The sequence below is a fragment of the Simochromis diagramma genome, unplaced genomic scaffold, assembly GCF_900408965.1.
Source record: "Simochromis diagramma unplaced genomic scaffold, fSimDia1.1 OVJJ01000701.1, whole genome shotgun sequence".
In the NCBI taxonomy this organism is placed as follows: Eukaryota; Metazoa; Chordata; class Actinopteri; order Cichliformes; family Cichlidae; genus Simochromis; species Simochromis diagramma.
The window spans coordinates 15530-39010 of NW_024387251.1; the positions used below are offsets into that span (position 1 = coordinate 15530).

General features: G+C 41.5%; 1 protein-coding gene across 1 annotated transcript; it reads right to left on the reverse strand.

Moving 5' to 3' along the window:
- Window positions 1-952: 952 nt before the first annotated feature.
- Window positions 953-18551, reverse strand: LOC120715185. The gene is made up of 10 exons (XM_040002046.1): window positions 18505-18551; window positions 17632-18066; window positions 10633-10896; window positions 10290-10544; window positions 9044-9292; window positions 8703-8960; window positions 2347-2643; window positions 1824-2093; window positions 1654-1737; window positions 953-1044 (listed from the first exon to the last, which is right to left on the reverse strand). The coding sequence occupies exons 2-10, from the start codon at window positions 18018-18020 to the stop codon at window positions 981-983; spliced, it is 2130 nt and encodes a 709-aa protein (XP_039857980.1). The 5' UTR covers window positions 18021-18066; window positions 18505-18551; the 3' UTR covers window positions 953-980.
- Between the last annotated feature and the right edge of the window lie 4930 nt (window positions 18552-23481).

The window sequence follows — 23481 nt, forward strand, 5'->3', positions numbered from 1 at the left end:
AGAAAGTAAACTATACTAATACTAATGTTTTCAGCAGCCTTTAAGCAATGCTCTAAATTCACATAAGGCTTCATTTAAAAACCACACAAGTTTAAGGTAACCTGCAGCACAGTTACATCTAAGTGCAGAAGTTCATTCAGAAAACAAAAAAACAAACAAAAAAAACTGTTGGTGGACATTAGCAGAAACTACATACAGAAAAACTACAGGATATTTTACAGACTTTCACCAATAAAGGATAAAGTCTGCTATTTTACATGGTATTTGTCACAATCAGTCTGTTGCATCTAAACTTGTCTTAATTCTTACTACTTAGGTAATTAGCATTAACTAAAACTAAGTACTAAAGCTAGCTGTAAAAGCACTTTAATTACTGAAATAAAAATAAAAACTAGAACAAAATAATTAAAACCAACTGAAAATTTTTTATAATTCTCCTGTTGTGCAGAAACCTTTTCGATTAACAACCCAGTGAAATAAAATAGGAAACTGATTATGAAAAAATAATTGCAACTCACAAAATGAATTTAAAAAAATTTTCAATGCAGTCTTTTTGATGAGATTCTGATGTACATTTATAGAGATTAATGAGGTCTAAATGAACCTTTTGTTTTTACTGTAATTCTGATTTTCCTAAATCTGCCTCTGACAAAAACAAAAAAAAAAAAAACCCAAAAAATTGACCGTTTCTTGTAAATAAAAATTACCCTGCGTTTATTACATTTAATTCTGCAGCTCCATGGGCTTCATTCTGAGAGCGACCCCTAAAGAAACAGAGTCCATGGAGTGGGGCAAGGGTGAAATAATCAAAAATATTCCCTCCTGCCCTTTTACTTGGCTACAGTTCTGCTGTGGTGTTTGCTGTTTGCAAAGCAGACACAGCTGTCTGCTGTGCAATATCACAGCTTCACAATGATGTGATGATGATGATGATGTTTCTCTTCTTCTGTTCCTCAGCTCAAAGACTGATGGCGGACAATTCACCAAATCTCAAAGCGTTTGTCTTTAAAGGGTCCTCGGTTCTTAATGTTGTTCCCAAAAACTCTAAAAACAGGACGATAACAGAGTCAGTGAATGTCATTCAGAGAAAAACTTTTAAAACTGTTAACAGTGATGAGAATCACTGTTCTAATACATCATCTCCCTGATTAGCATATATATTTGTATAATTTAAAGTGTTGTTGAATATTACTACACCATTCAATTCCCGTATAACTGTTCTAAAGCAGTTTGATTGTATCATAGGCAGTCAAACCAAAACAAAGCTAATATGTTATTAAATTAGAGCATATGTCTGACGAGAGGCCTGAAATCTGTAAAATCTTAAGTCACATGATCAGATATTACTGCAGTAATCTAATTACTTTGAGGTGTGCTTTTATTTGACATACAGAGGATGAATGAAATTTTTTAGTAATCTGACTTCTTACTGTGGTATATTACAGTTTCATCACTATTAGAGAACATAAATCAATTAAAATGAGTCAGTAAGCTGCAAGTCAGAAAACAGCCACATTCTCATCTTCTTACATTATGCTGAAGTAATACAGAAATGTTAATCAGATGTTAATGTGGTTCATGTGATAAATAAAGATCCCCCAGATGAACGTGATCGCTGTGAGCTCTGTTAACTTGGGTTTGGAGCTCACTCACCTCACAGCTTGAATGGAGGATCTGATGGAGGTCAGGTGGAGTAACATGTTGGTGGAGGCATCGGACAGATTATTGTGACTGAGACTATAAAAACAAAGAAAATGATTCATTAGAAAATCACTAGAGTTCCCCTGGGTGAATAAGAAATCAGACTGTGATCAGAAACTCACTCCAGGACTTGGACTTTGTGCAGCTGTGGGATCAGTGTGTGCAGCAGCTGGTCAGTGAGCTCACAGTGACTCAGGTCCAGCTCTGTCAGACCTTCAGACAAGTCTAGCACCTGAGCCAAAGAGCTGCAGGTCCTCTGATCCAGTGTGGTGTGACTGAGGTCCAGTTCTCCATGCAGAGCTCTCCACAGAGACTCTGCACATTTGACAGAGTCCCTCTGACTGTGCAGAGAGATCAGGGACACCAGCTGGAGGAGGACGGCTTTACTTGCTCTGAACAGAAGGAAACAGACTGTTAGACGGAATGTGATGAAAAATGCTTATTGCTATGTACTTGGCAGCCTGTATATCCGAAATATTCATTTCTTATTTACATGGCATATAAAGGTAAATTGTTCCTCAACTCAAAGACAACAGTGACCTTTTCTAAGGCAGGGAGAAAAATGCAGCTAGTAGTCAGAGGTGCAGTTCAGGTTGCAGGCACTGACAGATTTTAATGAACTGAGTACAGACTGAGGTTTCTCACCTGAGCCGGACTCTATCCAGAACAGGAAGCAGCACATCCAGCCTGATGTCATCCACCTCACAGTCTCGGAGGTCGAGCTGTGTCTCTTGGCTTCTGTATCCCAGGACGGTGGAGAGGGCCCAGCAGTCAGCAGCAGACAGTTTCAAAGCTTCTCTCTGCTCCTCCTGTGCAAGGTCTATATAGGAGGTGCAGGACAGATCCAGCCTGTGCTGCAAAGCCCTCAGCAGGGCTGATGATGCCCTCTGTTGGGCTGTAGCACAGCAGTGGACCAACCTCAGCATCAAAGTCCTGTCAACACTGTAGAAAAGATGCAACCCAGCTCAGATCCTATTCACATCTGTTGCTAACATTTAATATGTACTCTGACATTTTATACAGGAGTCCATCATCTGAACTGTGACCACATTTAGATCTAATCTCATTATCTAAAAATGTGACGTATAATACATCTACTGAACAGGTTGTATTTGTATCCCTTGTCAAGATAGCATTCAGGCTATTACAGGTAGTTTTCATCAAGTTCAAGTTAACTCTTACTTAACTTTTCTCTTCCTGCTAACTTTAATTAGCCTGTACACCTATAGTAATGAGGTCTGATCACAAGTCTGAGCAAACATGATCTGGTTGATTTCTTTCCATTCAGGTCATCTGAATGTAACAGAGTGAAGTAGGCCATGGAAACTGTAAAAGGGTGTTTAAAATATACAGGGTGGGCCATTTATATGGATACACCATAATAACATGGGAATGGTTGGTGATATTAAAGTCCTGTTTGTGGCACATTAGTATATGTGAGGGGGCAAACTCCTCAAGATGGGTGTTGATCATGGTGGCCATTTAGAAGTCGGCCATCTTGGATACAACTTTTGTTTTTTTCAATAGGAAGAGGGCCATGTGACACATCAAACTTATTGGTAATGTCACAAGAAAAACAATGGTGTGCTTGGTTTCAATGCAACTTTATTCTTTCACGAGTTATTTACAAGTTTCTCTTTGTTCACAGCCATTGATATGTCGAAGAGGTTAACACGTGAGGAGCGGATCGAAATTGTGTTGATATCTGGTGAACGCAGTAACCGGGTCATTGCAGCAGATTTCAATGCAAGACACCCTATGAGACCACCCATCTCCCATGCTACAGTTAGCAAACTGCTTGCTAAGTTTTGTGAAACTGGTTCAGTGTTGGATTTGCCAAAATGTGGACACAAGAAAACTGTCACTAATGAAGAAACATCAGCGGCTGTCCTAGCTTCATTCAGCAAGAGCCCACAGCGTAGCACTCGCCGCATGTCACTGGAGAGTGGCATTAGTCGAACATCCCTTCGGCGGATATTAGCTACTCACAAATGGCACCCTTACAAACTCCAGCTACTGCAGCATCTCAATGAGGATGACCCAGATCGGCGCACAGAATTTGCAGAATGGGCAAAACAAAAATTGGAACAGGACCCTCAGTTCACGCAGAAGATTTTGTTCAGTGATGAGGCAAACTTTTATGTGAATGGTGAAGTTAACAAACAAAACCACTGCTATTGGTCCGACACTAACCCACATTGGATGGATCCCTCAAAGACTGTTGGAACAACAAAAGTGATGGTTTGGTGTGGTATATGGGGTACAAAGATAGTGGGTCCATTCTTCATCAATGGAAACCTCAAGGCCACTGGATATTTGAAATTGCTACATGATGATGTGTTTCCCTCTTTAGGCACTGAAGCTGGCACGTTTCCTGAGTTTTTCCAGCAAGATGGTGCACCACCACATTATGGGTGCCAGGTCCGAGCATTTCTAGATGAACAGTTTCCTGGAAAGTGGATTGGTCATCGTGGGCCAGTTGAATGGCCCCCAAGGTCTCCTGATCTGACCCCCTTAGACTTTTATCTTTGGGGTCATCTGAAGGCAATTGTCTATGGTGTGAAGATACGAGATGTGCAGCATCTGAAACTACGGATACTGGATGCCTGTGCTGGCATTTCTCCTGCGGTGTTGCTATCAGTGTGTGAAGAGTGGGAGAAGAGGGTTGCATTGACAATCCAACACAATGGGCAGCACATTGAACACATTTTATAAGCGGTCAGAAACTTGTAAATAACTCATGAAAGAATAAAGTTACGTTGGAAGCAAGCATACCATTGTTTTTCTTGTGAAATTACCAATAAGTTTGATGTGTCACATGGCCCTCTTCCTATTGAAAAAACATAAGTTGTATCCAAGATGGTGGGTGCCGAAGAACGGGGGTGCCTTCTGGGGTCAGCGGGGGGGCTGACCTATCTGGAGGCCATCACCTGACGAAGCCAACAGGACCACATCCCTTTCCTATCTCTCAGTCATGTCTGTCCCGTCTGTAACAACTGAAAATATAATAAAATAAATAATAACAACAAAGGTCGATCAAATGGACCAATGCGGCAAGGCCATGATGATCCATTTGGCAAAGTAAATCCATTGGGTATCCTTGTTGGTCTTCAGACAACAATTCTGATGGCTAAAGAACCAAATGGGACAGGCAAAAAAGAGAACAGATGATTGAGGAGAGGAGTGATGGTGGCGTCGTTTCCTTCTGGACGAGGGAACTGGAACTGGTGGAGAAACGGAGACCTCCTCAACGTCCGACCACATGGCTGCCAGGAAAAAGGCAGGCGAATGGACAGGTGAACCAGGTCCCGGCTGGCGTGTGGGGGGAGAGGAAGTCCGTGGCAGCGTAGAGGCAGGTGGGGAGTGTGTGTCTGGCTGAAGCAGCGATGGGGGAGATTTAGTGAGTGAGAGAGCAAGCTAGCTAGCTAGCTGGCTGGCTGGCTGGCTGGCTGGCTGGCTGGCTGGCTGGCTGGCTGGCTGGCTGGCTGGCTGGCTGGCTGGCTGGCCACAAAGCATGAATGAGGGTAGATCGCGACACGGACAGATGAAAACACAGGGCTTAAATACATAGAGGGAGCAATCAGGGAATGAGTAACAGGAGGGAAACACAGCTGGGGCAAATCAGGCCTAACGAAAAAGGGGAAGCAAAACCAGATACATTAACATAAGACATGGACCTTCAAAATAAAACAGGAAACATAACACAGACTGAACTTACAGACACAGACTCACAGGCCGGCACTACAACAGAGGGAACAGAGACGTGGGACCAGGGCAGACACAGACACTGACTGGACACGGGGATATAGCAGACAGGGGAGACAGCAACTAAGGAATACACAGAGACATAAACCATAAGAAAGAACAGTAACAAAAAAACCAAAGACTAGAAATTATAAATAATATAATAAACTCAAAAACCCTGGGTCAACGACCCAGGCATCCTAACACTACGGGCCATTCAGTCCTTATACGATCGTTGCAAGAGCTTGGTCTGCATAGCCGGCAATAAGTCAGACTCGTTCCCGGTGGGTGATGGGCTCCGCCAGGGCTGCCCTTTGTCACCGATTCTGTTCATAATTTTTATGGGCAGAATTTCTAGGTGTAGCCAAGTGGCGGAAGGCTTTCACTTTGGTGGTCTCAGGATCTCATCTCTGCTTTCCGCAGATGATGTGGTCCTGTTGGCTTCGTCAGGTGATGGCCTCCAACTTGCCTTGGAACGGTTCGCAGCCAAGTGTGAAGCGGTGGGAATGAGGATCAGCACCTCCAAATCTGAGGCCATGGTCCTCAGCCGGAAAAGGGTGTAGTGCCCAGGGTCTCGTCTTGGGGACGAGACCCTGCCCCAAGTTGAGGAGTTTAAGTATCTCGGTGTCTTGTTCACAAGTGATGGGAGAAGGGAGTGGGAGATCGACAGATGGATTGGTGCAGCGGCTGTAGTGATGTGGACACTGTACCGGTCTGTTGTGGTGAAGAGAGAGCTGAATGTAAGAACGAAGCTCTCAATTTACCGGTTGATCTGCGCCCCTACCCTCACCTATGGTCACGAGCTGTGGGTAGTGACCGAAAGAACGAGATCGCGAACACAAGCGGCGGAAATGAGCTTCCTCTGAAGGGTGGCTGGCCTCTCCCTTCAGAGATAGGGTGAGAAGTTCGGCCATTCGGGAGGGGCTCAGAGTTGAGCTGCTGCTCCTCCGCATCGAAAGAAGCCAGCTGAGGTGGTTCGGGCATCTGACAAGGATGCCGCCTGGGTGCCTCCTGGGCAAGGTTTTCCGGGCATGTCCCACTGGGAGGAGGCTCCGGGGCAGACCCAAGACATGCTGGAGAGATTATATCTCTCGGTTGGCCTGGGAACGCCCTGGCGTTCCCCTGGATAAGCTGGAGGACGTGGCTGGGAAGAGGGAGGTCTGGGCTTCTCTGCTTGGGCTGCTGCCCCCGTGACCCAGCCCTGGATAAGCGGAAGAAAATGGATGGATGGATGGATGGATCATCTAGTTGATTTTTAGGTTGCAGTTTAGTACTTTGTTTCTTAGTCCCTTTTGTCGTCTCTCCCTTGTCCGTGCATCTACCTGTCATGTTTCATGTTCATGTTGCTTACATGTATACGTTTCATAGTTCTTTCTTGTTCCAGCACAGAGTCCTGTTCATAGTTGTCTCAGTCATATGTCATTGTCACCTTGTCTTAGCTTTCAATGTTGTCTAAGTTAAGTGTCAGTTCTTAGTTTTCCCAGTTCAGCTTCTAGTTTAGTCTTGCCTCGGTGCTTTCTGTTGTTTGCCACATTGATCAGCCCAAATAAAGGCTTGCTTTTCGTTTCAAGTTCAGTACTGTCTCCTCATCTGTGGCTGCACCTGGATCCTCACACTCCCACACACGGTCTGCCCTCCACAGACCGTGACAGTCCCAAATCCAGATAAAGGGGGAGGTTGGAATTGTGACATTAAAAAAACGATAATTGCTAAAAGAAATTTAATTCATAGTTCTAAACATATTCTAAATGCTTTTCGGTGTTTTTCTACTCACTTTACGTCTCTTCCACAATGTTATTTCTCTCTTCTATAGCGTCTGTTACAATTACATAGGCATGACCAATTATGCAAATTAGGCGATGATGTCATTTAGCGAGTTCTAGCGACTTTTAGGACAGCCAATAGCGATTTTCCTTACGGAGGAATTGGCAACACTGGTGATCAGCTCCAATCATTCATTTCCCACTATCAGTGAAGCCAGTTATACAGCCAGTTAAACAGATTACATACTACTATCATGTGTACCGTATTTTTTTGGACCATAAGGCACACTGTCGATGAACGGGTCTGTACCATTGATTCATTAATGCTGAATACCCTCGCAGCTGCTCTATTCCCATGTTGTTGCAGTATATTACTGACTAACCTCGTCTTGTGGATGGATTATCTTAGTTGTTCCCGTGACTGAAGTTTGGTCCGTTTACAGCATCCTGCCATGCGATTGCATTTGTCCTTAACCATCAGGAACCCTCACGTTAGCTTTTATCGAGTGGAAAAAAGTTAGCGTTCATCATCCAGCTTCACTGTGTTTATATTATGCTAACACAGCTTTGTCGCGCTAGCGATCACGTAGCACATCATTATATACCAGCTAGTCCAACTTCAGTAACCCTACAAACGTCACTGCTGTTTAGTTTTCTGTCTTCATTTATGTTGGAAGTGATAGCAAAGCTGTACGTTTAATTTTTCAGAAATCTTTCAGTCAGAACATGCTATATCATGTTTAGGTGGAAACTAGCGAGCTAACTTCCTGCTAACTTCTAACTCTGTTAAATTTAATAAATTGTGTTTTCATGGATGCCTGGATGGTAAACTTAATTGTTACACCTGGTAAAGCAGCAACACTGATCATTTTATTAAAGATGAAAGAATTTAGACAGTTTTTAACTCTCAGTGATTCTGCAGTGCTCGTTTGACTTTGGGACCTGAAGCGGACAGAGTTTTGGACCCAGATTCCTCCGCGAGGCTCCTGACTACGGTAGCCGCAATGATCCAACAGTCCATCAAGCGGTGCAGCTTTGTAGCTTAACAAAGTCATACTCAAACATTTTTGACAGATTTTTGAGCGCCATGTACAACATAAAATCTCTTTGAGGTCACATAAGGTGCACCGGATTATAAGGTGCACTGTCGATTTTTGAGAAAATTAAAGGATTTTAAGGATTCTAAGTGTATAGTCCGAAAAATACAGTACATGGGATTTTAATTTTATTCCACCTATCCATGCCATATTATCTACATCTGCAGAGATATCTCTGTTATGGCGCTGGCCATAATCTGTTTTGGTGGCTGTTTCTTTGCCTGTGTCTTTAAATCTTTGCAGGCCCCGGATTGGATGAGCTGACGGCTGCCAATTGGTCCGCTGATCATGTGGTCGCATTCAAAATCCATCACCAGCAGTTGTCCCGGGGCAGCCACTGACAGTAGCAGCAGACCTCATCTAATGCTTTAGGTTAAAATGATCAGAAATGTCTCACCTGAGCTGAGAAACTTTGTCCAGAGCAAACAGGAGAGACTCTGAGCTCTCTGCTGGTATGGAGGTCCACAGCAGGTTGAGTTTGACTCCATCACTGTGATGCAGGATGAAGAGCAGAGCTGAAAAGTCATCTGAGTCCAGCTTTGTGCAGGTCAGATTGATCACATGACCCAGTGACCTCAGTAAACCTGGTACACTGTGACTGCTGTGAGCTTTGTGGATGTGTGTGATGGCAGATAACACAAAGCTGGAACTGGGCCTGAAAGCATACAGAATGTTAACCCTGGCATGGTGGACAATTCCAGGCAGAGGATATTATCAAGATAAAACTAAAACACCAACCTTTGAAACACAATCCTGTCCAGGAAGGGCAGCAGATGTGAGAAGTTTTCCTCTAAAGAACTGATCTTTGTCACATTGACTGTGATGGTCTGACCTGATGAGTGCTGCAACAGAAAATAAAGAACCTCCCAGGTCAGGCAGCAGGAAGTCAGGTCTCCACCAACTTTACTGAAGAAACTCTGAGTCAACTCCTGGTCCTGGACTTCATGAAGGAGGGCAGGAAACTGCTGCAGGTTCTCATTCTTTACTCTGAAGAAGAAATTTCTAAAATGTATAAATACTCTGCTCAAAAAGAAGAAGAAAGAAACACTTTTTAATCAGAGTACAGCATCAAGTCACTTATACTTGTGGGATATTGATCTGGTCAGTTAAGTAGGAGATGGTTTAAGCAACTTTAGTGTTACTGAAAGTAACAACAGGTGCACTACAGGGCCAATTAGACAACTCCTAAAGAGGAATGCTTTTTATGGGTAGAGGTCACTGACATTTTTACCTGATAATCTTTTCTGACAGTTTTTTTCACTAGTTTTGCATTTGGCCAGTTTCACTATGAGGTAGTATGAGGCAATACATGAACCCTACAGTGATTGCACAGGCAGTCCAGCTACACCAGAATAGCACATCAATACGTGTGAATGTCAGAAGGTTTGCCATGTCTCCTAGTACAGTCTGGAGAGCATGGAGAGATTCCAGGAGACAGGCAGTTACTCTAGGAGGGCGTGGCAGAAAGGTCCTTAATCCATCTGCAGGACCACTATCTTCCTTGAAAGGGTCTGGAGAAGCCAAGGAAAACAGTATACTGATTTTGTCAAGATTCAGCATGACCGGTTTGGTGGTGGGTCAGGAATGGTCTGGGGAGACATTTCCATGGAGGGATACCTAGCCTCCAGACTAGGCAACAGCACCATGAGGTATTGGGATTAAATCCTGGTACCCCTTGCTAGACCTTACGCTAGTGCAGTGTGCCCTGGGTTCCTCCTAGTGCACAACCATGCCCGGCCTTATGTGGGTAAAATATATAGGCAGTTCCTGGTTTCAAATCCTGTTGAACACCTCTGGGACATTATGTTTCTGTCCATCCAATGCCACCAGGTTGCTCCATTGACTGTTCAGGAGCTCCGTGTTGGCCTGGTCCAGATCCCAGGAGTGTTTTCAGTCTCCTTTTAATTTTTTGGGGAGCAGTGTAAATTTGGAAAACACAGAAGAATTTGGCATTTAAAACATGGTTTGACTTCAGACAGATTACCTGATGCTCAATGGGCCACGATGAAGCAGCAGTGCAGTGAGATGCTGAGTTTGGATGCAGAGCTCTGACAGGTCTAACTGTCTGACTGTCCAGACCCTCAGTAGAGACGCAACACTACTGACAACTCTGAGCAACACTCTGTTTGACAGGTGGGCCTGGGTGTCGATAACAGAAAGCTTTTCAATGATTATCGACGGAGAAATTTTGCCTGTTTTGAGACACTGAAGTAGCAACAACACCATGTCTGTGCTCAACCTGAAAAAGAAATAAAATGTATCGAGGAATGACACATAAAATACAATCTGAGATTAGAAAGAATGAGAACCTGTCACATAACACGAACCTGAGAGTTTTGATTTGTGAGGTAGATTTAAAAAGCATATAGCCTTTTCTGGCAGAGATCTTTCTGGGTGTGAGGCTGAGATTCACTTTAGACCCACACAGGCCAAGAACTCTACCTACATAGTTGCAGGTTTTTGTAAGTAACTGTCCAGTCAAGAACAAGTTGAAGTCTATGGCCTGTAGCCAAGAGGAGATTTGCTGCACTTTCTGTTTGGACTCAAAGGCAAATGACATACAAATCCATTGGAAGAACTCTAGATCAGAGCTGTAAGAGGAGAATACATATACAATAGCAGATTAGAGACATCCAAAAACATTAAAGATGTATGTAACACAGTATAATCTGTCTCAGTCTGGCTTTCAAAAGCAGCACTCTACAGAGACCACTCTCCTAAGAGTCTATAATGATCTATTAATGGCATCTGACGCAGGGAATTGTTCTGTGATCATTTTGCTTGATCTTAGAGCAGCCTTTGACACCATCGACCACAAAATCCTACTTAACAGGCTCAGGGTTTAGGCTGGTATATCTGGCTCTGCCCTAGACTGGTTTTCTTCCTACTTATCAGACAGGACCTTTTCTGTTAGGACTGACAGGTTCACCTCTGACATTGCTGCCCTGACCTGTGGGGTCCCACAGGGTTCAGTTTTAGGTCCATTACTATTTTCTTTTTATATGCTTCCTTTAGCTGGTATCATTTAATCTTTTAACGACCGGTCTTATCATTTTTATGCTGATGACATTCAGCTCCATATGTCCTTTAAGCCTCATCAGCTGGATAGGCTGTCCACCCTAGTCCAGTGCTTAGCCCAGGTTTCTGATTGGCTTTCAAGCAACTACCTCATTCTAAATACTAACAAAACTGAGACCATGATCATAGCTCCTCCTGAGGTACATTCTAAAATTAGTAAGGTTCTTGCCTCTTTCTGTCCATCTGTCAAGTCAAATATTCGAAATCTTGGAGTAATATTTGACTCTTCTCTGGGCCTTGACTCTCATGTAAAATCTTTGTCTTGTTCCTGTTTCTATCATGTAAGAAACATATCTAAACTGCGACATATGGTCTCTTCAGCTGAACTGGAAAAACTCATTCATGAATTTGAGTCATCGCGTTTAGATTACTGTAATTCCATGCTTACTAGCTTGGATAAATCATCTCTCTCTCGCCTCCAGGCAATACAAAACGCAGCAGCCAGACAACTAACTCGTTCTACCAAGCGTGTTCACATCACTCCCATCTTATATTCTTTACATTGGCTCCCAATAGAGTTTAGAATTCGCTTTAAAATTCTTGTTTTAACATACAGAGCACTAAATGGCCAGGCCCCAGATTATTTATCCAAGCTTCTTATAAAATACACTGCTGCTCGGCGTCTCTGCTCACAGACTCAGAGTCTCTTAGTTGTTCCCCGTACAAGACTGAAGACAAAAGGGGACAGAGCCTTTCAATCAGTTGCACCAAGGCTGTTGAACAGTTTATTACTACAATTGCGTTTGCTTGACTCTGTGGATTTTTTTAAAAAACAGTTAAAAACTTTTCTGTTCAAACAAGCCTTTTGTTGATCTACATATTTTATATTTTTACATTATTTACATTTGATCTTTTACATTGTGTACATTGTCTATTGATTTTATTGTTTATTTTAATATTTGTGTACAGCGCATTGTGATCGTCTGTCTGTGAAAAGCGCTTAATAAATAAAGTTTACTTGTGAAGGTGTAAAAACTAATATTTTCTATGTTGATATGTTTTTCCTCTTTACCTGAGCTGTGAGATAAAAGGCAGACACTGCAGGAAACTCCTCACTTCACTCTCTTCATGTGTGCAGCCTGTCAGCTCCACTTGTTTCTTCTCTGGTTGGAGTTTCAGCACTTCCAGGAGGATGGAGGTCTTTCTCTGTGAGAGGTCTATGAACCAGACTGTAGGAGCTGACTGGAAAACTGACTGTAATGATGGAAGGACACTCAGACCTGTTTTACTCTCATAGTCCTTTAGATGAGAGTACAAATCCAGGAGGAAATCAAGACGATATTTGTCATCAGAATTAGAATAAAGAGGGAATGTTTGATAAGAGCAGACTGATGATAACATGTTCAGGATCTTCTTTCCTGTCTGCTGTTCTCTCTCTGCTGCTCCAATGATGAGATTCATTAAGAACTCAGTTTGATCTGAGAGATTTTCTGATAACGTATATAATCTGTAAGAATGAGAAGGAAACATGATGTGATGATTTGATCTGAGCACAATAAATAGAAACAAGCAGCACTCACTGATACTGTCCTAGAAATGTCTCAAATAAATATCTGCATCACTATGAAACTTCCAGAGTTTCAGCAGCAATGATCAGCTCACATTTCTCTCTGGATTCACACTTTAGCAGTTATGGAGTTTGTTATTTATAGAAGAGAAACACAGTTCATGTTTTACAAGTCAGAGATGGAGAAATGAAAAGAAAAAAGCTGCTTCCAACAATAGTTATATAAATATTTAATATCAAACATAAATGTATAAACTTCCAACTACCCATCAAATGAAAAAGCAACCTGTGATTGTTGAAGGTTGAAATCTTATAGTGGAATCAAAGTGCAGTGACAGGAATAACAGAATGGATAACAGTGATTTACCTGAGCTGTGAGATAAAAGGCAGACACTGCAGGAAACTCCTCACTTCACTCTCTTCATGTGTGCAGCCTGTCAGCTCCACTTGTTTCTTCTCTGGTTGGAGTTTCAGCACATCCAGGAGGATGGAGGTCTTTCTCTGTGAGAGGTTTATAGACCAGACTGCAGGAGCTGACTGGAAAACTGACTGTAATGATGGAAGGACACTCAGACCTGTTTTACTCTCCGAGTCCTTCACATGGGAGTACAGATCCAGGAGGAAATCGAGAGGGAATGTTTGATAAGAGCAGACTGATGATAACATGTTAAGGATCGTCTCCCCTGTCTGCTGTTCTCTCTCTGCTGCTCCGATCATGAGATTCATCAAGAACTCAGTTTGATCTGAGAGATTTCCTGATAACGTATATAATCTGTACGAATGAGAAGGAAACATGATGTGATGATTTGATCTGAGCACAATAAATAGAAACAAGCAGCACTCACTGATACTGTCCTAGAAATGTCTCAAATAAATATCTGCATCACTATGAAACTTCCAGAGTTTCAGCAGCAATGATCAGCTCACATTTCTCTCTGGATTCACACTTTAGCAGTTATGGAGTTTGTTATTTATAGAAGAGAAACACAGTTCATGTTTTACAAGTCAGAGATGGAGAAATTAAAATAGAAAAAGCTCCTTCCAACAATAGTTAGAGACAATTCCTATATGGCTTGTGTCACTCAAGAATGAGAGTTTGATTGATTACCTTTAATCAAACAAACTCTCATTCTTGAGTGACACAAGCTATATTTATGTAACTATAGAGAGATCTCTGTCTCTCTTGCACAGCATGTCTTTATCCTGTCTTCCTTCTCTCAACCTAACCAATCACAGCAGATGGCCCCGCCCCTCCCTGAGCCTGGTTCTGCCGGAGGTTTCTTCCTGTTAAAAGGGAGTTTTTCCTTCCCACTGTCGCCAAAGTGCTTGCTCATAGGGGGTCATATGATTGTTGGGTTTTTCTCTGTATCTATTATTGTAGGATCTATTGTACAATATAAAGTGCCTTGAGACTGTTGTTGTGATTTGGCGCTGTATAAATAAAATTGAATTCAGTGAAACCTTTGACATATATACAATATTACAAGATAACAGAATCTGAGTAGAAGCAACAGGACGAGTGCAGTAGTAGCTGACATTAACACATTATCTGGAAGTTACAAAGAGCAGCTGACTTACATTTGTTCGCTTTTTTCAAGGCCGTGTTTTAATAAACATGGTCAGAAGTTTACATCATGGGCATAAATGTCTCATTTTACGCTTTTAAGGATTTCTTTGAAATGCTCTTTTTGGAAGGATACCGCAGTCTAGCTAAAATCAGGAACCGAGCAGAGCAACGCCAGTTTTGTCAGGTCCCAATTTAAAGTTGCCTCCTCCAAGCTCCACCCTCCCTCTCAGGATGAACATAAACATTTCTTTGCACGATGTTTGGTCGTCTGACTCCTTCGTGACCCACAGTGTGCGTGAAACAAGGCCGTTTCCCTCATCTCACGGTAATTTTATTTTAGGGTTGTGTTCTTGTTCTTCTGTCTATTGAATGTTTCTGCTCATGAGAAAATCCGGTTCCTTGTTGTAAATGTACCTCTAAAAATGAAAAAAAAAAAACCCTCTTTCCCTCACTTAACCTTAGTCTAAGAGGGGCTGTACAAAACCAAAATACCTCATCAGGGTATCATTTTACAGGTACAAGGAGCTTAGTCGGCGGCGTGTGTATGTATGAAAAAAAATTTCTTTGCTAGGACATCGATACCTTGCTAGGTTACAAGCATTAGGAAATACGACATCTTAAACATTAGCTAAACAATGAGAAAAAAAAATCATGCTCACGGTCACTCAGATAATCTTCAAGGTTGAAATCTCATGTGATGACAAAGTTCATTATGTTGTGTTTGTAATAATGTTATTATAAGAAAGTAAAATAAATCTAAATCCACTATTGTAAAAAGAAAGAAACAGCCCTCAGTTTCAGGCTTTGCCAAAAAATGGTTACATGTGTAGGTGAAAATGCTTATCAAGATCTCTACTCACCATAGTTGTCATAATATTGATACTAATTGTGAAGACTAAAACATTTAAAGTGAGTACTAAACAGAATTCAAACTATGAGTTCAACTCTTGTCTGTAAAAAAAAAACCCCAAAAAAACAAACAGGCGGGTGAAAACTAACTGCTGCAATCATTCTGTCTCTCTATACAGCCTTATGTGTTCTGATCTCCATTGACTCATCAGAAATCTGCTGTGTTACCACTGAACTTTTCTCAACAATGCCCCAGGGATGACCCCCTCTCTCCCTGGACAAAGATTAAAAAAAAATTCACACCCAACGCAATTTGTCACACATCTGGAATCAAGTCGTCATGCTTCTCACTTCCGAGGACTTCCGGAAAGGTCAAACGGTCAAAGGGAAAGGTCATCAATCAAACTCGCATTCTTGAGTGACAAGGGGTGCCACAGACGATTATTAACGCTTGAAGCTTTTAAGGTATGTACTAATGATGTCTTGATAAATCGAGCAGATATTTGAAGTTTACACAGCTACATTTTCGCCTGAAATATGTTAAAAGTTTATTTTGTGACCCAGAAAGAATAATAACAGTAATATTAAAACTAAGTAGCTGCCGCCATTGCTGGAAACTGAGCAGGGCTGCGCTGGGGCGCGCTATGAATTCTGGGATAGGTTGGGCCACGAAGGATACATCCGACCCATCCTTCAAATCTGGGGAAATGAAGGACGCATTTGTCGGATGCATTTGAATTTGGACAGCCTTAGTCGTGTCGCTGTAACGTAATCGGCCTACAAATGCGGGCTGAGGAGGATGCGGTTCCTGAATTTGGACACAGGTACGATACCAGACACAGCTTCTTCTTCTTCGGGGTTTAATGGCAGCTGGCATCCTTGTACATGTAGTGCTGCCATCTTCTGTTTAAGTCCGTTATTTCACTCTTAAATCCTACTAATTCCTGCGTCTTTTGGGATCTTACAAAGCTTCTAACGACGCGTCGACTATTAAATTAGTCGTTGACGATTTTGATAGTCAACTTAATCATGACTACTCGACTAATCGTGGCAGCCCTGGACACAAGCCATATAGGAATTCTCTCTATAGTTATACAAATACTTAATACCAAACATAAGATTATAAATGTATAAACTTTTTTATCACACCGGACGCAATTTGTCATGCAACTGGATTCAATTCGTCACGCTTCTCACTTCCGGAGCAGTTCCAAAAAGGTCAAAAGGTCAAAGGGAAAGGTCAGAGGTGATTTATAAAACTCACATTCTTGAGTGACACAAGCCATATAGGAATTGTCTCTATAGTTATATAAATATTTAATATCAAACATAAATGTATAAACTTCCAACTACCCATCAAATAAAAAAGCAACCTGTGATTGTTGAAGGGTGAAATCTTATATTGGAATCAAAGTGCAGTGACAGGAATAACAGAATGGATAACAGTGATTTACCTGAGCTGTGAGATAAAAGGCAGACACTGCAGGAAACTCCTCACTTCACTCTCTTCATGTGTGCAGCCTGTCAGCTCCACTTGTTTCTTCTCTGGTTGGAGTTTCAGCACTTCCAGGAGGATGGAGGTCTTTCTCTGTGAGAGGTTTATAGACCAGACTGCAGGAGCTGACTGGAAAACTGGCTGTAAGGATGGAAGGACACTCAGACCTGTTTTACTCTCATAGACCTTCACATGGGAGTACAGATCCAAAACGAAATCAAGACGATATTTGTCATCAGAATTAGAATAAAGAGGGAATGTTTGATAAGAGCAGACTGATGACAACATGTTCAGGATCTTCTTTCCTGTCTGCTGTTCTCTCTCTGCTGCTCCAACCATGAGATTCATCAAGAACTCAGTTTGATCTGAGAGATTTCCTGATGACTGACTGAAACTGGAAGAATGAGAAGGAAACATGATGTGATGATTTGATCTGAGCACAATAAACAGAAACAAGCAGCACTCACTGATACTGTCCTAGAAATGTCTCAAATAAATATCTGCATCACTATGAAACTTCCAGAGTTTCAGCAGCAATGATCAGCTCACATTTCTCTCTGGATTCACACTTTAGCAGTTATGGAGTTTGTTATTTATAGAAGAGAAACACAGTTCATGTTTTACAAGTCAGAGATGGAGAAATGAAAAGAAAAAAAGCTGCTTCCAACAACAGTTATATAAATATTTAATATCAAACATAAGATTATAAATGTATAAACTTCCAACTACCCATCAAATGAAAAAGCAACCTGTGATTGTTGAAGGTTGAAATCTTATAGTGGAATCAAAGTGCAGTGACAGGAATAACAGAATGGATAACAGTGATTTACCTGAGCTGTGAGATAAAAGGCAGACACTGCAGGAAACTTCTCACTTCACTCTCTTCATGTGTGCAGCCTGTCAGCTCCACTTGTTTCTTCTCTGGTTGAAGTTTCAGCACTTCCAGGAGGATGGAGGTCTTTCTCTGTGAGAGGTCTATGAACCAGACTGCAGGAGCTGACTGGAAAACTGACTGTAATGATGGAAGGACACTCAGACCTGTTTTACTCTCACAGTCCTTTAGGTGAGAGTACAAATCCAGGAGGAAATCAAGACGATATTTGTCATCAGAATTAGAATAAAGAGGGAATGTTTGATAAGAGCAGACTGATGATAACATGTTCAGGATCTTCTTTCCTGTCTGCTGTTCTCTCTCTGCTGCTCCAACCATGAGATTCATCAAGAACTCAGTTTGATCTGAGAGATTTTCTGATGACTGACTGAAACTGGAAGAATGAGAAGGAAACATGATGCGATGATTTGATCTGAGCACAATAAACAGAAACAAGCAGCACTCACTGATACTGTCCTAGAAATGTCTCAAATAAATATCTGCATCACTATGAAACTTCCAGAGTTTCAGCAGCAATGATCAGCTCACATTTCACTCTGGATTCACACTTTAGCAGTTATGGAGTTTGTTATTTATAGAAGAGAAACACAGTTCATGTTTTACAAGTCAGAGAAGGAGAAATTGAAAGAAAAAAAAAGCTGCTTCCAACAATAGTTATATAAATATTTAATTTCAAACATAAGATTATAAATGTATAAACTTCCAACTACCAATCAAATGAAAAAGCAACCTGTGATTGTTGAAGGTTGAAATCTTATAGTGGAATCAAAGTGCAGTGACAGGAATAACAGAATGGATAACAGTGATTTACCTGAGCTGTGAGATAAAAGGCAGACACTGCAGAAAACTCCTCACTTCACTCTCTTCATGTGTGCAGCCTGTCAGCTCCACTTGTTTCTTCTCTGGTTGGAGTTTCAGCACTTCCAGGAGGATGGAGGTCTTTCTCTGTGAGAGGTTTATAGACCAGACTGCAGGAGCTGACTGGAAAACTGACTGTAATGATGGAAGGACACTCAGACCTGTTTTAGTCTCATAGTCCTTCACATGGGAGTACAGATCCAGCAGGAAATAACTCTGCCTTTTCTTTTCAGAATCAGTGAAGTTTATGTTCCCATACGGAAATTTTTGATGTCGGCACACTGATGATAACATGTTCAGGATCTTCTCTCCTGTCTGCTGTTCTCTCTCTGCAGCTCCAATGATGAGATTCATCAAGAACATAGTTCGATCTGAGAGATTTCCTGATGACTTACAGAAACTGGAAACGAAGGAAACATGATGTGATGATTTGATTTGAGCACAATAAACAGAAACAAGCAGCACTCACTGATACTGTCCTAGAAATGTCTCAAATAAATATCTGCATCACTATGAAACTTCCAGAGTTTCAGCAGCAATAATCAGCTCACATTTCTCTCTGGATTCACACTTTAGCAGTTATGGAGTTTGTTAGTTATAGAAGAGAAACACAGTTCATGTTTTTCAAGTCAGAGATGGAGAAACTCAGAGAGAACAGTCATTTAAACCAGGGATGTCAAAAGTACCACCCATGGGCTGGTTGTGCTAGGGGATAATTTCACATGTCAGTTTGTCTGGTCGGGATGTGGGAGACAAATCTTCAGCCCTGCTGAGAATCCATGCAGGCATGGGTGGGACAGTATTTGGATGAGCACACCATGCAGCCAATCACATGCAAACACAGAATATGATCATACCATTATGTGAAAGAAGGAAGGGGGCAGATGTTCCAAATACAGCAAGTGTAGTGGTACAGGCCAGGTACAAAGCGGGGAGTCTGGTTTAAATACAAGCATTTCCAGAAAAAGTGAAGAAACAAATAAAAATGTAAAATGAGCAACATCTGCCTGCATTTTACTGATGTTGGAGACTCAAAGCCGAGTGCAGAATTTATAAAAGTAGCAGCTGATTAAGTGAAACAGTTTTGTTTTCAGGGCATAAACCACACGTGGGTCCTCCCTTGTAGTAGTAAATGTAGGGAAATAAGGTTTTATGAAAACTGAATAAAAATAGTCTCCTTGTAAAAGGCTAAAGTTACAGTTCAGTATTGGATATCACATTGTTTTTTAAAAAAGAAAGAATTACACAAAGTGTGTTTGAATGGCAGAATGGCAGAGATGTAGAAACATCTGCATGCAGCACAGAGCGATGGCTCAGTGTCTGAGTGAGTCTCACAGGCCTGAATGTCCTTGAAGCCATTCATAATTATAATTAATAATTCTAAACTTGTTTGATCTGCTGCTCACCACAAACAAGCACAAGCAGAAACCTTGGACTTTTAACTAAGTTTTAGAGCTTTCCCCAAAAGTTGATTCTGTTAATCTGGACGCAGCGTTTTCAGTGGGAGAAATGTTTTGTGACTCATCCAAGTGACTTTTTCAGTCTCAGCTGACTGCAGGTTTTCCCGATCTTATCAACAGTACATTTGCATAATGTCTGAAACCAGCCCACTGAAGGAACAATGGGCTGGGAGGTCACTTCCTTGATCATTAATATACAAATTCTCGTGACCATTGATCAACAACCACTGATCAATGGGCATGAGTAACATTCACAGAGAGTTGGGGAATGGCTGCAATCACAGCATTGTAAGATGGTGACAGATGTACCCTTAGGCCCCCTCCTCGATTCAGAGATGGTCTTTCCCTTTTCACGTAAATGGCCTCCTTGACTCTGCGCTCAAACCTCCCTGTCCAGGATGTGTACATCATCATCATTGAAAGAGTGTCCACTGGCCTGTAGGTGTAAATAGTCCTGGCCTGACGAGGTAGCTCTTCTGTGTTGTGCCATTCACTTTGCCAGAGGTTGTTTGGTTTCCCCGATGTATAAATTCTGGCAATTGTGGGGATTATATAATTTTATATGATTTTAATATCATGTTTATTCTCTTATATCCTTTTTATTAAGCTCTGAGTAGTGGCATTTGATTAAAGCATTTATTCAATATATTACAAATATAGATTCAATAAGGTTATTACATATATTGCAAAATGTGTTTAGGAACGTTGGCCTTCTGTCTGATAAGAGGTTACAAGCTTTATCTGGTGAGGTGAGAGATGAGACAGAGTGCAGTGAGGTCGAGATAGTTCGCCTGCATACACAGACAGTATATAGATTCATTTCTAGATTAGAGTTAAGACATATTTTGCTTGTAACTGCATTTTGTGCCTGGATAAGCAACAGTTTTTGTAGAAGGTGTTTCTGATGTTCCAGAGATAAGCGAGAATAAGAAGATCAACAGGAAGCACCTGGCGTGGAGACGGAGAAAATGTCTTTTTGAGTGTGTGTGTCAAAGGTTGTCAGAAGAAGAGCTGTGGTTACTGTAACTTATGCATGTTGTGTATCTGCTTGACGCATGAGGGGGCGTTATACCCTGACATATAAAAACATTTTAAGTATGCCTTCTGGAGGAATTTATGCTGAGGATTGTGACGGTGTATTTCCTCCACACGTGTTTAATAAAATCATTGTTTTGAGGCACTTGGACCAGCAGTCGTTTGTCTCACACCTCAATCACGAATCGGGACAGTTTTTCGTGCCGTGACCCGGATAGAGGAGGGACATTGTTTGGTGGTTCGGACGAAGGAGGCTGAGGTCCAGTGGTCAAACGGACGGACAGGAACCAGCAGGTCGACTGAGTGGCGGGCCCTTAATAGAAAGGTAAGGCAGCACCTGTTGATTAAAGAAATATCCAAAGGTGCTGAATTGGAAATTAAGCTAAATTAAATGTCCACTCAGTAGAATTTCTGGTGAAATGTCCGTGGTGATTTTGGGTGATTGGTGATAAAAGTAAAAGTTTGGGGAATATTTGACTGACAAAATTTATTGTTGTTAATTCGGGGTGATATTTTAAGTTGATGTGATATGTGTCTAAGTTGATGTGCTATGTTTGTTGAGTGTGACGTCAGCCAAGAGAAGAGATTAGTTTAGGGTATTTGGATAATTGATTAGAGATAACATCAGATAAATAAACTGGCAGTTAGAGTCCACAGTGATGTTTTTAAATGTATTTAAATTAATCTAGGACAGGAGTTAAACTCTGGGGAGCACAGGTGCTCAGCGTGTGGCAGCGACTGGTGATCGTGGATGCACGATCATCCTTGGCGGCATCCAGTTAGCCCGGGGAGTTCCCGCGGGACTTCGGGAACCCGTTAAAATAGAATAGAATAGAATAATCCTTTAATTGTCCCACAAGGGGAAATTTGGTTGTAACAGCAGCCAGAAAGACACATATACAAACAAACAGTACACAGGACACAGAACAGAAACATACACAATTTTTTCTTACATATTTACAATGGGCAATGGTTACTATAAACAGAGTAAAGTAAAGTAAACTTAAGTAAAGCTTTAAGGCATAAGTTATAGGCCGATAAGTAGGGCTTCCTGTCGAGCTGCGGGAAGTGCTTTTAAATTAAGATAGGACTTAGTAATCGGGTCGCTGTCCTGGACAGATAACGGCTATAATTGACCAGCAAGGTGGGCGAACCTGGGCTTAGAGGCTTTTAAATTTGTCGAAAATTTTGTTGTACCGGTACAGAGGTTTTGAAGATGTGATATGGAAATGCTGAATAATTTGTCTTGGCATCTGGTGTCTTTTGTTATGGTTATACACGTCTGAGTATATAATTAAGTGTAAATTGGTTGTTTAAACTGCGTGATTATAAGTGGGTGTGGTGTGAAAATGATTTGATACAGAAGCTGAGTAAATGACGATAAAATAAAATACTGTGTGAAAAGTGCCGTTTGGAATTTGCTGGTGAAAAGCTGAAAGATGTGATGATGTGTTCCTGAATTGTGTTAAGTTGTGGTGAACTTTTCAAGTGTTTTTTAAGTTTGAAGCTTGTGAATAGGTGAAGTGCTGAATTGGGTGGTGTTGATGAATTTTGTTATTGTTTATTGATGAAAAGATCATAATAGAGTTTTGCTGAGTTTGCCGGAGATTGTGTGTAATATTTTGAGTATACTGAATTAATGCTGTAGTCTTGTGTTTGTGATTATAAATGGTGAGTACGGGCGCTGTAACATTTCATGAGGAGCTGTATGAAGAGATCTCCTGTAAAAATACCGAATTGCTGATTTTTTGCTAAGTATATAATTGAAAATGAATTATTGTGTGATTTGTGGTTGATATTTTTATTTGGCCTAAGAAGGCAGAAGTGAGTGGTTTATTTTTGACATTTTATTCGGAGCAAGTTGTTTGATTTATAACTTCTTCCTATTAAGAGTGGAAGAAGTGCGTGTACAGGGGATTTATTTCTATTTTTAAACTTTGCAATTGCCGGGTGCAGTGACTGTGAGAGTGAATTTTAGCTGGCTTGGAGTGGTTAAATTGCTGGAGTTGGGTTTTTTGATAAGTTTTGTGTTTTTGGGGGGAACTGCGAGTGGGTGTGGGTGTGTGTGTGAGAGAGAGAGACTGCAGAGGCAGGAGCGCTTATCCACAGTATGTCTTTCATCCTGTTTTCCTTCTCTCACCCCAACCAATCACAGCAGATAGCCGCCCCTCCCTGAGCCTGGTTCTGCCGGAGGTTTCTTCCTGTTAAAAGGGAGTTTTTCCTTCCCACTGTCGCCAAAGTGCTTGCTCATAGGGGGTCATATGATTGTTGGGGTTTTCTCTGTATCTATGAAGCGCCTTGAGGCGACTTTTGTTGTGATTTGGCACTATATAAATAAAATTGAATTGAATTGAATTATGAGAGCTTAAGAGGAAGTGAAAGTTAAGCAGTCAAGGCGTTTCTGACTTGAAAAAGGGAAGTACAGTGAGGGAACC